This window comes from Emys orbicularis, chromosome 14 (genome assembly GCF_028017835.1).
Source record: "Emys orbicularis isolate rEmyOrb1 chromosome 14, rEmyOrb1.hap1, whole genome shotgun sequence".
Classification (NCBI taxonomy): Eukaryota; Metazoa; Chordata; order Testudines; family Emydidae; genus Emys; species Emys orbicularis.
In genome coordinates, this window is record NC_088696.1 from 808,205 (window position 1) to 825,303 (window position 17,099).

Consider the following 17,099-nt stretch of genomic DNA (forward strand, 5'->3'; position numbering starts at 1 on the left):
GAGTCTCCTTCCTTGGAGGTTTTTAAGGCCCGGCTTGACAAAGCCCTGGCTGGGATGATTTAGTTGGGAATTGGTCCTGCTTTGAGCAGGGGGTTGGACTAGATGACCTCCTGAGGTCCCTTCCAACCCTGATATTCTATGATTCTATGGCAGGTGGGGGAGGGGCTAGGGCAAGGCAGGGCTAGGCAGGTTGGGGGCTGGGGAAAGAGGGGGGGTAGGAGTGGGAGAGCATGGCAGGTGGGGGAGGGGCTAGGGCAAGGCAGGGCTAGGCAGGTTGGGGGCTGGGGAAAGAGGGGGGTAGGACTGGGAGAGCATGGCAGGTGGTGGAGGGGCTAGGGCAAGGCAGGGCTAGGCAGGTTGGGGGCTGGGGAAAGAGGGGGGGTAGGAGTGGGAGAGCATGGCAGGTGGGGGAGGGACTAGGGCAAGGCAGGGCTAGGCAGGTTGGGGGCTGGGGAAAGAGGGGGGTAGGACTGGGAGAGCATGGCAGGTGGAGGAGGGGCTAGGGCAAGGCAGGGCTAGGCAGGTTGGGGGCTGGGGAAAGAGGGGGGTAGGACTGGGAGAGCATGGCACGTGGGGGAGGGGCTAGGGCAAGGCAGGTTGGGAGCTGGATCAATGGGGCGGGACAGGGCAGGTTTGGGGCGGGACTGCCTGGGGCTGGTGGGGGGACCGGCTGGGGAGTGGGGGCGGGGACGGAGCCAGGGGCCCGCGGGCAGGTCGCTATGGTGACAGCCACCGACCGGGCTGTAGGGCAACGCGCGCGCTGACATCATCCGCGCGCGCCGCACGCAGAGCCAGGGTGACGCGCGGTTCGGCCTGGGTGAGGAAATTCCGGCGCGCGGTAGGTTTTGCGTCATCGCCGCGCGCCGCACTCCGGGAGGGGCCGGGCCGGGGCCCGGAGGCGGCTGCGGGCGGCACCGGGACCGATGGGGGTCGGGGCCGAGGAGCCGGGAGATGGCGGGTGAGTCAACTGCGTGAGTGGGGCTACGGTGGGGGCGGGTCCCTCTTCTCCCTGCCCCCCCCCGCGCCTCCCGGACCCGGCGAATGAGCCCCCCCGCCCCGCGGGCTGTCTGTGCGGGGGGGCGCCTCCTCCTCCCCCCCCCCCGCCCCGCGGGCTGTCTGTGCGGGGGGGCGCCTCCTCCTTCCCCCCCCCGCCCCGCGGGCTGTCTGTGCGGGGGGCGTCTCCTCCTCCTCCCCCTCCGCCCCACGGGCTGTCTGTGCGGGGGGGCGCCTCCTCCTTCCCCCGCCCCGCCCCGCGGGCTGTCTGTGCGGGGGGCGCCTCCTCTTCTCCCCCCCCCCCGCCCCGCGGGCTGTCTGTGCGGGGGGCGCCTCCTCTTCTCCCCCCCCCCCCCGCCCCGCGGGCTGTCTGTGCGGGGGGCGCCTCCTCCTCTCCCCCCCCCGCCCCGCGGGCTGTCTGTGCGGGGGGCGCCTCCTCCTCTCCCCCCCCCCGCCCCGCGGGCTGTCTGTGCGGGGGGGCGCCTCCTCTCCCCCCCCGTCCCGCGGGCTGTCTGTGCGGGGGGCGCCTCCTCCTCCCCTATCTCCCCCGCCCCCGCGGGCTGTCTGTGCGGGGTAGGGCCTTTTTTTTTTCCAACCCAGTTCTCAGGGTGGAGGGGGGGGTTCTTCCCCTTCCTGGATTACTCGTTGTGTTGTAGTCTTCTCTAGACTGCCTTGTCCTAGCCATTGTTCCCACTCTGCTTTCTCCTCCCCTTTCACTTCTGGTTTGTGTCCTGTCAGGAGGAGGCTCCCTGGCCACTCTGCCTTAGCTCTACATTTGCTGTGTGGGACCTGCTGACTTCTCACTTCTCTCTTTGTTCCTCCGCAGATGAGGCTGTGGCAGCCAGCAGTGCTGGGGAGTTCAAAGCTAGCTCAGAGCAGCCCTTGCTGATGCCCACATGAGGAAGCAGTGCCATTTAGTTCTCCTGGGACACCACAAAGCAATATGAAACCTGCTCATGAGAGAAGCCAGGAATGCCTTCCCCCAAAGAAACGAGACCTTCCAGTCACCAGTGAGGATGTGGGGAGGGTAGCCAGCTGCTCTACCAATCACACGCTGGTGAGCGATGCCCCAGAGTGGTGCAGGAGCGTTGTGGTGACTGGGCAGAGCCAAGCACCGTTACGATATGGCCTTGGCAATGATGGTGCTGAAGCAGTAGCTGGCCTGACTGTGGATCAATATGGCATGCTATACAAAGTGGCTGTGCCTCCAGCCACCTTCTCTCCCACTGGCCTCCACCCAGTTGTGAACATGAGTCCTCTGCCCCCTAGCTTTAATGTAACCTCTTCCCTGATCCAGCATCCAGGGATTCCATATTCCCCCATCCACTATGCTCAGATTCCCTCTACGTCTCTTCAGTTTATAGGGTCACATTACACAGTGCCCTATGCTGTGCCCCCCAGCTTCCTCCCTAGTCCTCTTCTATCACCTTCTACCAACCTCACCACCTCTCATGTTCCCCGTTTTGTGCCATATGCCTCTCTTTTTACAGAAGAAGCCACTCCTTCCCCCCAGACTACCTCTCCTGCCCATGCTTTCAGCAAAGCTGCCGCTGTCATCTCCCCTTCAGGCCAAATGCAGCACCATGCTGGAGTCCAGCCACTGGACATCACACAGAGTAGAGTTCCTGTCTATTACCAGATGTCTCGGCTCCCACCAGGGTATTCAGCATATGAGACCGCCACTGTAGGGGGAAGCCCAGATCCTCCTCTGCAAGAAAGTCAACTGAGTTCAGAGGTAGCCTCTGCCAATGGTGGACAGAGACATCTGGAGCATAGTGTGGTGAGGAGGACCAGTGAGGCTTTGGCCTCTGCCAGCAATAAAGCTGAAGGCCCGCAGCCTGGGGCTGCAGTGCAGTGTGTGGTGGATGGACAGCTCTTTTCAGGTTATCAGACTCTGAGAACAGAGGACTCTGTGCCAGCTCACAGAAGCACGCCAGACACTGACTTGGAGGTGCAGAGAGTGGTTGGGGTGTTGGCTTCTCAGGATTATTCTATTCTGGCAGCCCAGAGAAAGGATGGCCTGAGCCCTTTAAACCTTTGCCATAATATCCCTGATCAGCAGGGGGAGTCAAGGGGCTTGCTGAGGAACCCAGTGGAAACAGCTGAGAAGAGCCAGGCCAGGAGTCCATATGTGATGTCCCCTGAGGAGCCGGTTAGACACAGACAGTTACCCAAAGGAATGGTGGTAGCCAATGGCAAGCCAGTCTTGGTGCGTATTGGGTCTGAGCCCATCAGGTCTTCTGCTTCAGAAATCCTGATGAGACAGAGTCCAGATGCACAAACCCGCGGAAGCTCGCGTGACAAGGACTCAGCCCAGTTGCAGCCCCCCAGCTCCTCACATCTGCCCTCCCATTTCATGAAAGGAGCCATCATACAGCTGGCCACAGGGGAGCTGAAGAGGGTGGAAGACCTGCAGACCCAGGACTTTGTGCGGAGTGCTGAGGTTAGCGGGGGCCTGAAGATTGACTCCAGCACAGTGGTGGATATCCAGGAGAGCCAGTGGCCTGGGTTTGTCACATTGCATTTTGTGGTTGGGGAGCAACAGAGTAAAGTGAGCATTGACGTACCCCCCGAGCATCCCTTCTTCGTGTATGGCCAGGGCTGGTCCTCCTGTAGCCCGGGGCGGACCTCTCAGCTCTTTGCTCTGCCCTGTCACAGGCTGCAGGTGGGCGATGTCTGCATATCAATCAGTTTACAGAGCTTGAATGGCAACTCTGCTTCTCAGGCTAACTGCCCTCTTGCAGGCCAGCTGGTGCCCACCAGAGAGAGGCCCGAGAGAACAGGTCAGGGGCCCAGAGAGCCATCTGACCAAGCCAGTGAGAGGAAGAATCAGACAGAAAGGGACAGTGCAGCCCAGATTTCCTGTACAGAGTCCTCCCAGCCTGACCCTGGTGCTCAGCACTGCTGGACAGCCCCAGGCTTCCAAAGATACAGCATGCAGGGGGAGGAGTCTCGTCCGTCCCTGCTTCGTCCCTCTTTCATTCCGCAGGAGGTCAAGCTGTCCATCGAAGGGCGTTCTAATGCAGGGAAGTGAGCTCTTTGAGGCCACGACCTGGGATGTCGCCCATGAGTGAGCCTCACTTCTTTCAGGTGGAGAATTTGCACAGACTGAGTGGTGGGTTCACCAGCCCGGCTGCTCGTTGCCGTGCAGAGCTGGATTTGTTCCAGTTCAATTGTTGATCATTGAGGAATCTAGAGGGCTCCAGTCCTCAGGTAGCAGCAGCAGTGGGCTAACTAAGGATGGAGGACAGGTGATGTGGTCGTGATCGTGTGACTAGAAGCATTCCAGAGGTTGGGACTTTCACACATCTGTCTTAGTGCCTGAGTTTCCTGCAGGGCAGGGTCTGAGCATTCAGGATGGGTGGGGGAGTCAAGAAGAGCAGACCCAAAAAGCCACAGCTTAAGGTAGCAGATAAAATGTCTGAAGTTCTTATTCCTCTTTTCGTGGTGGGAAGGGGTGAGTCCTCACTGGGATTCAGGGACACTGCTCTCAGCACCCCCTTTCTCCACCCATGCACTTTAAAGGGAAACTTCTTCACAATGGAGCCGTTTGTGAGCTGCGGGGGAGATGCAGTGCTGCTCTGGTGGCTTCTGCTTGATGTGTCTCCTCCACTGAATCCTGTTGGGCTTTCTTCTAGCAAAGCGTCTGTAGAAAGAGACTGCAGTGACTGTTAGAAATTGGAGAGGAAGGTCCTAGAGGATGGGTAGGGAGTGATTGAACAGGGAACTGGGGAAGGGCCTATGGCAGCTGGAATAGGGCATGAGTTGTAGTTGGTTCCCCACTATACAGATACCTACGTAATTATTTGTCACCAAAGCTAAGTCTAATTATAGCATTTCCTAGTGGTAATTGCTGTAATAAAGGTGATATGAAGACTGCATTTTAAAGCTTTCTTCACACGGTCATAACTTCCTAAAAAAATCTCCTTTTGGGCTTAAACTTTCCATTCTTGGATTCAGATTGTAGCTGAATTTTTGGGAGGAAAACTGAGCCAAAATGCTTTTAAGTTGCTCTTTAGATGAGGATGAAAATGTATTCTTCCACTGTGAAAAGACTGACACTTGTGTGCATCAATAAATCAAAATTGGCTGAACTACTCCAGACAAAAACTTTCCAGGTGGCTAATTGCTCCTTCCAGGGTAATTTGTTTAAATATAACAACTATAAACGAGAAAAATGTGTGTGTGCAGGCATGATACAAAATTTCCACTAAGTTTAGAGTCTCTCTACTAATCACAGGACTATGGAATAACATGCGCAGTATCTTTGGACAGTTTCATAGGTGTCCTTTTACACTGGATGCTCTGGTGCTTCACTGTGGAGCTCCACTGCAGAACTACACAGTGAAATTGAGAGATGAGTCTTTTTCTTAAACAATGATGTGTAGAACAGTTTAATACATTATTATGGTAATAACACTCCGTCCAAGTGAAAGTACTTATATTCACACTAACTTGCTCTCTCTGGACATTCTTAGTATCAAGTCACCTCTGACTGCACAAGAAGAAATCCAGAATAGGCCAACCAGGTGGTGAGAATGAGAGAACCTTCACTTTGGCATATCCTGACTTTTGAGTATTCCTCATTGTATTACAGTCAACAGTTTTTGTATTCGGAACATGCCTGCGTAGAGGTGTTAGTATCTTTGAGGAGTGCATGCACCTCAAGCTTCGAGCTGGGTTCCTGATGGTGTCTCACTCCAGTTCTATTTCGCATCTTCTTGCTTTCTTTTCCTCTTGTTTTTTCCTCAATTTCCATCTTCCCAAACACTGCTCCCTGGAGTGCTTGGCTGTTGGGCGCTATTTTTATTCTGTCTCCCTGAGTAGCTTGGGTATCAATGCCTCCAGCTGGTGAACAGTCTCTGCACCTTTTATCTTCCTCCACAACCTTTATTGTTCTGCTGAGCTTGCAGTAGTTGTGGCTCCTAACAGATCAGTGTTTGTCCACATTCCCCTTGACGTGCCTCCTAACCGAGTTGGCACTGGTGTATGTGCACTATGTGGGAACACTGTGTCTTAGGCTTAGAGAGTCCCCAGAATGTTCCTTCCCCCGGCACATCTACCTGTCTCTCTAGTGCTGGGATCCCCCGAACGCTCTTGGCAGGTTATTCTATCGCCACCGTTGAAATGTCTGCACTTGTCTCTTCCCCCCCCCACACCCCCCCAAGGCAAACAGGTGCTTTCCCTGTCTTGCTCATGGGTTGGTCTGATGTCAGGAAGGTGCCTGGACCTGTGGCAATGTAGCCTCACCAGGCCTCTTCCAGAGCAGAGATTCTAGCTGTCTTCACTTTCCTCTGGGCTCTGGATGCATAATCTGCAGCTCCCTCTGGCCAATAAGCAATTTCTAGTTAATCCCTTTAGTAAATTTGAAAGACTAAAACCAAAATAACACTTTCTTCCTGGGAAACTTTGGCCTCCCTTGATTGCAGCAGCAGAGAGGACAGATGTTTGTACAGCACCTTTTGGCTGTAAAACAGATTGGCCAAGTTCTAGGTGCTTGGCCTCTCATCACACTTCTTCCCTGCTGTTTCACCTACTTGCTGCTTGCTTGACTCTCCTGCATGAAGATCTTGGTTGTTACACTGGCTTGTCCTGAGTAGCCTGCATGTTGGATGTAGGCACAGGGCAAAGGAGCCGAGGGGTAGTTTTCTGTAGTGGGTTGATAGGTGAGGAGAAGGTTATGGCAAGTACACATGCATCTTGGAGTAGAAATGTAAGGGGGCTGGTTGTGTGCATGGAGGGAGATTACTTGAGCAGTTGAATGGTGCAGACCCCTGCCATGTGCCTCACTAAATACAGGAGCCTCTTTGTCCCTCTTAGAAAGGGGTTTTGAAGAGTCTGCTTCATAGTGGGGGATGTTACTGTGTCTGCCCCCTTCACTGTGCTCTGTCAGCCAGCTAAAAGGGTAGGCGCAGTTGCTTTCCAAGCCAACTACAGCTAGGCTAAAATGTAACTTCTGTGCTCCCCACAGTTTGCTCTGTCACCTTTCTCCACCTGACTACCAGTCTGTCCTGCTGCCTGCTTGCATATCTATGGTAAGCAGTGCTGATGTAAGCTCAATGGAGGAAGCCAGCGGGAGTGTGACCTTTCTCAGTGCTTTTCCTCTTCTCTCCCTCTGACCAATCCCACAGTTCAGCAAGTAAGTTCCAGCTGTCACTCTTCTATTCTGGGCCCTTACAGCAGCACCGAGACCACATCCAAAGGGTAGTCAGCGAATAAAGGATGTAGGATACTGGACCCTTGCCCCAGAGGCAGGTAACAGAAATGAAGCACAGAAGCTGCCAGGTCCCCCGACAGTCAGCAGAATCTCCCCTAGCTGGTTATGGGATGCTGTAGTGGTAGTCTGTGTGTCGGCTGGTCTCAGGAAAGTCTGGAGGTAGTAAGCAGGGCTTTGGAGCGGAGCCCGGAGCTGGAGCAGTGGAGCTGCAGGTTTTTGCCTGGAGCTGGAGTGGAGCCGGAGCACAGCTCCAAAGCCCTGGTAGTAAGTATGGGGGAAGCTGAGAGGAGTGACTGTGCGGGAGCCCAAGAAAGAGCCTGTTGGGGTTCTCTGGTTTGCAGGAAGGGATGATCTGAAAGAGGGTCCAGAATGAGCTGGCCGTGAGGGCTTCTGTGTTGGCAAGGGTGGGGATAGACTTACCAGAGCAATAAGGTGTTTCTGCTGTTACACTACAGAGGGAAGGAGAGCTGCTGGCCTCAGCCTCACCCAGTGTAGGTGATCTGGCCAGGGCGCTGGGGTCTTCAGGCACATCTTCCCTGCCAGGCTCACGGTGGGGCTTTGGGAAGATTCCATAATATGCAATAATGGGGATCTGCAGCCATCTGTTCCATCTCCTGAAACATTCCAGGGGACAGCCGCCCAGCAGAGGCCAGGCTGGCAGCTAGGGTGTATGCTGTTTCCCCAGGAACAGGGGACTAGGTCTGAGTGACAGAGCTCCCATTACTCCCAGACTATGCAGAGGAAGCCCTGGCTAGAACGGAGGAGTGCTGCAGAGGGAGCTCTGCCAGCCCTTCCTAGCAGGGGCACTAGTAAAATGCACTTTTCACATTAAGTGTTTGTTCCATTTTATACCCTTCTTTCCCCTGTAGAGAAGTAAAAATCCCTATAACTTAGCAAATGTTCTGTTTGTTAACCACAGCAGCTCAAGCAGCCTGAACACCAGTTCCTGCCTGCAGCAGCGCATGTGCCTTTCCCTAGTGTCAAACTCACAACCACTCTGTCTTTCGGGCTGTTCTAGGGCCTGAAATTGTGCAGAGGAAGCTGCTAAAATGGCTCTGAATGCGCATTCTGTACAGGGAGTCTGAACCAGGGTGTGCTCTTGGTGCCGTGAATGTGCTGATGGTGGAGACCCCTCCGCTGCATTTATATCTGTGTGCGTTGAGGGGCGAGGACTGCACAGCTAGCCCCTAGCATCCTTCCCAGGCATGCTAGACCCCTCCAGACAGACACTGTACATCCCAGGTTCTCTCCACTTGCATAGCACCTTAGAGTCAGGGGAAGGACTGTTGCATACAAATGGCTTCGGGGTCTCGAGAAGTAGGGAAGTGCCACGCTGGGAAAATGGGCTGGGCTGACCCACAGCTAGGTGGTCTTGTAGATAAGTACTCAACCCTCAACTATAATCCCCAGTTATGTAATGGCTGTATTGACATGTAACCAACTGCATTGTATCTAAAGCCTTAGAACTAGTCAGGTGCTCCCCTCCAACCTTGTCCCAGCCCCTCTCTTCCTACCTGATCTCTAACAAAGCATTAATAATTCTAAGGATAATCTCTATTTTGTTGTGCTTTTTTTGTAACTGTTTTAAATAAATCAATTTGTACTGTATATTTGTACTTTTGGTGAGATCCTTTCCTGTTTTACCATTTTAAGTCTGTACTTGGCTACACACAGATTGTATTTTTATTGTTAATGCTCTTCTTATGAATATTGCATTTAACTTGTTGACTATGTAAACACAGTATATATCTATATATCTATATCTATATATAAACCAATAGTTTTTCCTTCTGTGTTTGCGACTTCTTGCTTCTCTATGGCACCCATGCTCCTTTGGGCATTTGGATGCAAGCCCCCTTTTCTTGTACAAAGTGATCTGGAGGCTGACAACACACGGGTAAGTAAGTGGCAAGAGCCTGCTAGTAAACATGGCTTATGATCATTGTCTATGTTCAAACCCTTCTGCGCTGCATATCCAGTTCCTACAGCCATTCCTCTGGGCTAGCCCTGATCAGTAGCGAAGCCTAATCCGCTAATGCACTGTGGAGCAGCAGGAACAACATTTGAAGGGCAAACATCACAGTGCATGGGGCTGTTAAAGGAGTAAAAAGGGATAGCGGTAAGAACAGAGGAAGAAGATCAGCGCCAACAGCAAAGGAAGAACTAAACAAGACAACACAGGACAAAGTGTATCTGACAAGGCCCAGAGAGGCAGTGCTTGCTCCTGGAAGTCAGCCCTCACTGTGACACATGATTGGGGCAAGCAAATATCTCAACTAAAGGTAAGAAAATAACAATTTTGGCAGGATGTGACACCCATGATTGGTGCAAACTGTTGAGAAAGCTTTGAGAAGGATTAAATGCTTGTTGCAACAAACACTCAGGCTCCTGAATAGTTTCGGTTGCTTGCAACTCTCCAAACAATTCTCATAATTGGTTCCCAGGCATCTATTACTGTTGTATCTGAAGCGCCTAATACAAAATTAAGGGGCACTGTCAAATTAGTTTCTTTACATTTACTCAATAAATTAAAATCCTGTTTCTGGGAAAGCTCCTTTTAAATGCTGTGGCTGGATCTTATTTTATTTTAAAGTTAGATTTCAAGGACACAAGGGACCATTATGATTATTTCATCTGACCAGCTGCATAATGCAGGCCAAAGAATTTATCCCCCCATGATTCCTGTGACAGGGACAGTTCTGGTTGAGTGAGAGTATGTGTTTTAGAAAAACATCAGTCTTGCTGGGAAGACATCAAATGATGAAGACTCCACCATATCCTTTGGTAAACTGTTCCATTGGTTAATCCCACTCGCTGTTAATTTGTGCCTTATCTCTAGTCCGAGTTGGTCTAGCTTCGACTTCCAACCACTGGGTGTTTATACCGCTCTCTACCAGGTTAAAGAGCCCTCTAGTATCAAGAATGTTCTCTGCATGTAGGTATTTACACACCAAGATCAAGTCACCTCTTAACCATCTCTTGGATAAGCGAAATTGAACTTCTTAAGACTCGCTGTAAGGCAGTTTTTCCCAGACCTCAGATCGTTCTTGCAGCTCATTTCTGAGCCCTTTCGAATTTGTCAGGATAGTCTACATGAGTCTAATAATGGTCTAACTGATGCTGTATGCAGTGGGTAATGACACCTCCCTCTTTCTACTGGATATTTTCTGCTTATACATCTATGTATTGTATTAGCTCTCTTGGCCACTGAATTGCCCTGGAATTTTCTGTTCAGTTGGTTTTCACCATGACTCTTCAGTCCTCTTCAGTCTCCCTGCTTTCTAGATAGTCCCACAACCTGTACATGTGACCTACATTCTTGTTCCTAGAAGTTTGACCTTGCATTTTAATACAGCCCGATGCATGTTGTCTGAATAAGCCTAGATTCCCGAGTGATCCAAATAGTACTGTAGAACTGGTCTGTCCTTATTGTTTACCCCCCGCCAATCTTTGTGTCACCCATAAACTTCACCAGCACTGATTTTATTTAGCTCTTCCAGATCACTGAGAGAGTAAGCATGGGCCCAAGCTCTTGTCAAACCCCTGGACTGGGGAGACTCACTCCACCACAGACTTCCTGTACGAACTTGTGCCAGTCACTTTGTTTCTCAGTCCCCTTCTGTACGAAGGGGATAATCCCACTGCCCTACCTCACCGAGGTGTTTGTGAAACTAAATACCCTGAAGCCTGGAAGGTGCTCAGATACTACAATGATGGAGGCTGTATAAGTATCACAGATAAAGACAGTGTGTATCATTGGACCAAGGCTAGATTGCTGGGGGATCCTCCTAGATTAGAAGCATTTGAAAATAATTTTTTTTCTTCTTCAGATTTTCTCTCTCTTGTTGGGTCCTGACCCTGCACTGACTCAACATGTGGAACGTTCTGCTCTGAGGAGTCCCGCTGAAGTCGTTCCAGGCTGAGCAGCCTTACTGTTGGACAGATGCATAAGCAAGTCAGTCCTTGCAGCATCAGGGCCTTGATATTTGAGTCTTTTCGGCAAGGAAGAGTGACTATGCTGCTGTCAAAGCCCAGACTAAAATGTCTTAAAAACTCACTAGGTCCCGTTGCAGTAGTTGAGGGTGTTATGTGTAGCTACAGTGGGTACAAAATGTTCAGCCAGATGTGACTTTCAAGTTGATGCCTCTTTAAGACTCACCAAATTTGTCCATATTGGAGCCTGTTCTTTACTGTTGCTATATTCACCTGCAGTTGCTTGAGGAGCAGCGGTGGGGTTTGCAGCATGCGCTAAAGGGGTGTGGAATTTTCACCTACAACATTACAAAAAGGTCAATTTATTGGAAAAGTTTTGAGGAAAACCAGTTCTGCCCTCTGAACTGAGGCTGGAAGTCTTTCTGACTATTCTGTTGTCATCCTTTTTTTTTTTTTTTTTTTTCCCCTCCCTGGGGACAGTGGAACCTTGAAATGTCAGGTGCATAGTGCTCACGTTGGAGGAAAGCCCCAGCCATGGTTGAGAAGTGGGCTAATGAAGCAAGATCTGTGAGCACACTGACTAGCATTTGCTAAGACTTTTCCTGATCCCCTGGCCTCGCAGTGCATTTGCGTGTGTGAGAATGAAATGCACCAACTCTTTAAAAAACAATCTTAACCAGGCTAAAGAATCAGGGGTGAAAACTCTTCTAGCTCAACTGTGGCTCCACTATGCAACTTCCACATTTTCATTTACAAAAATCTTAGTTTTTGTTGCCAAGATACAATATAACGGGGTGGCCAAACTTACTGACCCTCCAAGCTGCCTACGACAGTCTTCAGAAGTCCCAGGCTCGGGGCTTCTGCTGAAGGCCTGAGCCCAGTAGGCATGCCCCGCAGGCCTGAAGCCCCGAAACCCCCACCCTGCAGAGGCAATGTGTGGTCACATACCCACCCAGATTTTTGCCAGGGTTTGCTGGCCTTGCTCGGTCATGTGGTGCCACCGGGTCCTTCCTGCATGGCAGCTGCTGGAGCAGGCAAGCTGGGAGTTGCAGCCCTGGGGAGAGGCCAGGCAGCAGCAAACCGCTGAGAGGTGCAGGGAGAACTGCTGCTTTTACTGTTGCCTCTCCTCGTGGAGCTAAAGCCGCAGCACCCTCCTTGCAGCTCCCAGCTGTTTGCTGCTGCCTGTTCATGCAGAGCTAACACCTGAGAGCTACAGGGAGGTTCCCTAGAGGGTGAAAGGGGGTGTGTGCCTGGGAGGGGATGACTCAAGCTGGGGGGGGAGGGCAAAACTTTAGATTGTAGGCCCCCGGCAACGGCAGGCACTAGTCGTCCTCTGGCAGATGCTCCTAGCCCCACCACCTGCTGCAAGGCAAAAGCCCTGAGTTCCTCCCCTTCCCAGGCTGATAGGTGGAGAATGATGTGAGGGAGGGGGGCTCCGTGAGCTGCACTTTAACTGTAAAGGAGCCACATGTGGCTCGGAGAGCTGCGGTTTGACCACTCCTGCAATATAACCTAAGGTACATAAGAATAAGAACAGCCATACTGGGTCAGACCAAAGGTCCCTCTAGCCCAGTGTCCTGTCTTCCAACAGTGGCCTGTGCCTGGTGCCCCAGAGGGAATGAACAGAACAGGGAATCATCAAGTGATTCATCCCCTGGTGCCCATTCCCAGCTTCTGGCAAACAGAGGCTAGGGACCCCTTTCCTGCCAGAACTAAGCACAGTAACACTAAAACAGATACACGGGGGTTACCATCTGCTCCTCTGCTCTAATGTGGTACATTTCCCTGTGCAGCCCAACATGACTTTAGCCTTTGTAGTTGCTGTATAACAGTGTTTAGCTATATCTTTGCCCACTCTCAGCATCAGTGCTCCTCATTTTCTTCCTCCCAGGGTGTACCTGTGTTTCAGATTATTTCCCCCAAATGTATGAGCTGCATTTTTTCTATGATAAATCTCATTTGGTTATTTCCTGCCCATGTTCCTAATCTCCAAAAGGGCACAGAGAAATTCTCTGTCCTTTGTGGTATCTACACATTTAGCATGCTTTCCACTAAAGTTGGTAAAAGGTTCAGAAGGAATCGTTTGTACAATGTGCCTGTCTAATCTGTGTAACACTTTATTTTGCACAAGATGACAAATTACTCCACATTAATGGTGCTGCGAGACTACTGGAAAAAGTGAGCTTCTTGTGAAATAAAGAAAAATGCTAACAGAAAATAACACAAAGAGGTGGTGGTATTGCTCCCCTAAAGTCACGTGCTCTCATGGATGAAGCCCAGGTTAGGAAGCAGGAGCTCAGTTCCTACCCCTGCTGCTGACTGGCCTTAGTCTGCACATACAGCACTTCACAGACCTTAATCGGGCCCATTTTACAGATGGGGAAATTGTGGTGCAGAGGTGAGGTGACCTGCCCATGGTCACAGCATGTCAGTGTCAGAACCAGGGTTTGAAGCCAAGTCTCATATTTAGGTCCTAGCCTGGTCTACTGGAGCAGAGCATCACCTTGGAGGTGGTACCCCATCTGTGCAACAGGAGCCCCCTCTATTACCCTGAAGTTTCCACCATGCTCCGTGTCTGTCAGCTTCTCCAAGGCAAGGTACTGCCTCTGAACTCCTCCCCCAAGCCCCTCCCCAAGCAAGGCCCCCTCCACTCTTGCCATGCTGCTTACAGAGGAGCAGGTTACCTAGGGTTGTTCCCTTTCCCCACCCTGTCTGTGAGGCCATCTGCTTAAAATGAGTTCCTAGGAGCCAGAATGGACTCTTCTCCTAGCATGTCATGAGTGCTACTGGAACCAAAGGGCAGTCACAACACTACCGGGGTTAGTGTGGCTACAGCCCCCCTCCCAGAAGGTCGGTGGTATCCCGTCCTTTTTACAGACCCCACGGGTGAATGACTTGCCCTGTGCTGTGGCCATACAAAGTCCTCTATCCCACTACTCATGCTGCTAGAGACCCCACACACACTATCCAGATGGATTTTGGGGTGGAATGGAGGCCCAGGCTGCCCTCCCTTTGGGAAAGGCTTTCCACCTGCAGAAAGGAACCGCAGCAGCCAGCTACGCTACAAGGGTCCAAGCCCAGGAGGAAGCAACAGGCATGGAAGGTGACTCATTACACATAAAATTAATTTATTTTCCCTCTGTTCATCGGCTGTGGCTCGGCCACTGGAGCAGACTGTATCCCGACAGCCCACTCTCACCAGTGCTGCCTGAGCAGACGCCTCCCAGCTCCATTCCCATGTGCAGCAGCAGCCCAGATCTGCCTGTTGTGGGAGGAGTGGGGGCGGGGAGGGTCAGTCAGGTGCCAGCGGCAGAGGCCACGCTGCTGGCATCCTGTGGGCCACGTGGAGCCGCAGCGGTGGTTGGGCTACAGCTCAATGCAGCGTGCTGTTGCTCTGCTCCTCGAAGGCCATCTTGCCCAGCAGTTGGCTTTCCAGCTCCACATTGCTCACTGGCAGCTGGAAGAAGTTCATCTCGGCTGCCAAAGCAGCCATGGCAGAGGGGTCCTGGCCAAACTGGGCCCGAAGCATCATGTCCATTTTCTCCAGGCGCCGCTTGAGCCTCTTGGCCTCGCGCTCCCGGATGAGCCGAGCCTGCCGCTTCTCCGGGGTCTCATTAGCACGTTTCAGTCTCATGGCCTCCCGGTCCCTCTGCAGCCGCCTCGCCCGCTGTTCATCTGTCTCTTGCATGCGCTGCAGGCGTTTAGCCTCTCGGTCCCGCATGCGCCTCACCTCCCGCTCCTCTGGCGTCTCGTTGTCCCGCCGGCTCTTCTTGGCCGTGCGCTCCCGCTCCAGGCGCTGAAGCCGCACTTCCAGTGGCTCGTTCTGCCGGCGAAGCGCCCACTTGCGCACGCCAGGAGCCTGTGCCTCCAGCAGCTTGCGATAGGCAGCACAGTTGTTGCACACTAAGAGGATGCCCGCAGGATACACAGGAGCGTTAAAGGCAACGTCCTTCTCCTCAGCACCGGAAGGGCCCTCGCTGTGCGGGGTGGGCAAGGAATCTGCTAGCACTTCTGGCAGTTTCTCACTGGAAAGCAGAAAGAACAGAATCAAGGATCTCCTGCTGACACAGTGTGCCCTGCAGGGAGCCCCCCGCACAGGGGAGAGGCAATGGCCCAACCACTAACAGCCCACGATGGTGGTGTGCATCAAGGGCTTTGGTGATGTTAACATACCTGGACACATTTGCCAGGAGCACCCATGTAAAGGGTGTGGGGACAATGTCAGCAATGAATTAAGGCTGGGGAGACTGAATTCAGGAATTACCCAGTTAGCCGCTCAGATGCTCCAGCCCTGGCACCTTTGGATTTCATGCTTCAGTTGTAATTCTGCTACTGAACAGCTCATCCACCAGAGCCAGGGTTACCTGAGTCCAGAGCCTCAGAGCCACCTGCCCTGCCCGGAGACTCAGTGCCCACGACGATTCCTCCAGGAAGGACAAAGGGCAGGGGACAGCATGGGACTGAGCTTGGCTCTAGTGCTCCACCAGACACTGGAATTTCTAGAGTAAAGGAAACAACACTGCTTTCCTGTAGGGCTCTGCGTGGCTTGGTCTAGGACCTAGGGAGCCAGTTCTAGACAGCGTGGTCAGGGAGTTCTAGCCCTGAGCACAGACTCTGGATCTGCCTGTGGCGAGGGACAGCTGGAAGTAGGCTCCCTTGGGGAATAGTTCCAGCTCTCCCTCAAGTGCAGGGTAGCAGTAGTTAATGTTTTACTCCAGTCTCCAAAGGCTGAGGTGATCAATCCGGTGGCTTCACCTGAAGCAGCCCTGCTAATTGTGACTCTCGGGGCCTGACATGTCTGCATGACACCCCAACCGAAGCGGGAGGAAAGTCTCACCTGTTGAATGTGGCATGGCTGGTGAAGCGTGCCCCACACACTGCACAGTTTGACAGTTGGTCCTCTGAGTGGATCAGGAGGTGTCGCCCCAGGGACCCTGGGGAGCTGAGGGCTCTGCCACACACCGGACACATGTAGCTCTTGGCGCTGACCACAGCTGCAGTGTGCTGCAAAACAAGCCCTAGGTTTTCAGTGACCAAACTGCCCAGAAAGCCTGCTCTGCCTGTTAAATGCTCGGTGGGTATGGAGAAATCTTTCAGCTCCTCCCCGTGGTTTGGTACTTGGCCTGCCTCTGTTGCTACCACCAGAACCTTTGTCTGTAGGTTCCCGGGCAAAGCCCAAGTCCTTGAGAATGAACTGCAGTGGTAGGCATGTTGGTTATGGGAGGTGAAGCTTGTTTACGGCTGGATGTCAGTGCATGAGGAGGCAGTTAGGGCTCAGGCCCTTGGAGCGGAAGGACAAGTCTACTTGCAGTATTCACTGCTGCAGCTGAGGGAGCACTTCCTCTGTATAAAGCGTGATCGAGCTCACTTAGGGAAGGTGCCTGCAAACATGTGCATGCAAAACCAGCCTCACGTAAACGGCAACTGGGAACTGAGACTGGGTTAGAATGGAAGGCCTACAGAAGGGGTGACTTTTTTCAGTCATACCAAAGGGGCTGCCCTTGATGGCTGCTGGTTTGGGGCAGGAAAGTGTTTCATTACTAGTTGTACAAACACTAACCTGGTGGGGGGCCCCAGCAAGGGCTGGCCTGGTGCAGAGCCGCAGCTCTCTGTGAAAGAGCAGCTGTTTCGATAGGTGGGACCCATGACAGGACTGGCTAGGCCAGCAGGATGGGTCTTGCCCCAATGCACACTGCAAAGCAGTTTCTGTGCCTAGTTTGAAAACAGCTGGAGATTCCCAACCAGGGCTGAAATTAGCTGAGGTCAGCCCCTAGAGTTGTGAGACGGGGCGTGGCAGAGAGGCCACGTTCCAGAGCGCTTGGCTGATTCCACTATTCTGGTTTGCAGCATTTACAGTCACCTTCAATTACTTTCCAGCTGGAAATGTGTCTTTGCTACTGACAAAATCAGAATCAGGATAACCCTGCAGTCCCTCCTCCAGTGTCAAGTCTGAACG

At 52.6% G+C, this 17,099-nt stretch overlaps 2 protein-coding genes across 2 annotated transcripts; one reads left to right on the forward strand and one right to left on the reverse strand.

The window, feature by feature from the left end:
- The first annotated feature begins 931 nt into the window (after positions 1-931).
- Positions 932-5,083, forward strand: ATXN1L (ataxin 1 like). The gene is made up of 2 exons (XM_065416501.1): positions 932-958; positions 1,820-5,083. The coding sequence occupies exon 2, from the start codon at positions 1,937-1,939 to the stop codon at positions 4,025-4,027; it is 2,091 nt and encodes a 696-aa protein (XP_065272573.1). The 5' UTR covers positions 932-958; positions 1,820-1,936; the 3' UTR covers positions 4,028-5,083.
- A 9,173-nt stretch (positions 5,084-14,256) lies between these two features.
- On the reverse strand, positions 14,257-16,114 carry ZNF821 (zinc finger protein 821). The gene is made up of 2 exons (XM_065416722.1): positions 15,981-16,114; positions 14,257-15,168 (listed from the first exon to the last, which is right to left on the reverse strand). The coding sequence occupies exons 1-2, from the start codon at positions 16,112-16,114 to the stop codon at positions 14,517-14,519; spliced, it is 786 nt and encodes a 261-aa protein (XP_065272794.1). The 3' UTR covers positions 14,257-14,516.
- Positions 16,115-17,099: the final 985 nt, after the last annotated feature.

Coding starts and splice junctions, on each gene's coding strand:
- ATXN1L (XM_065416501.1), top strand. CDS start 1,937: ATGAAACCTGCTCATGAGAGAAGCCAGGAATGCCTTCCCCCAAAGAAA.
- ZNF821 (XM_065416722.1), bottom strand. CDS start 16,114: ATGTGTCCGGTGTGTGGCAGAGCCCTCAGCTCCCCAGGGTCCCTGGGG. Junction 15,169..15,980: donor AGCCATGCCACATTCAACAG/GTGAGACTTTCC, acceptor TCTGCTTTCCAG/TGAGAAACTGCCAGAAGTGC.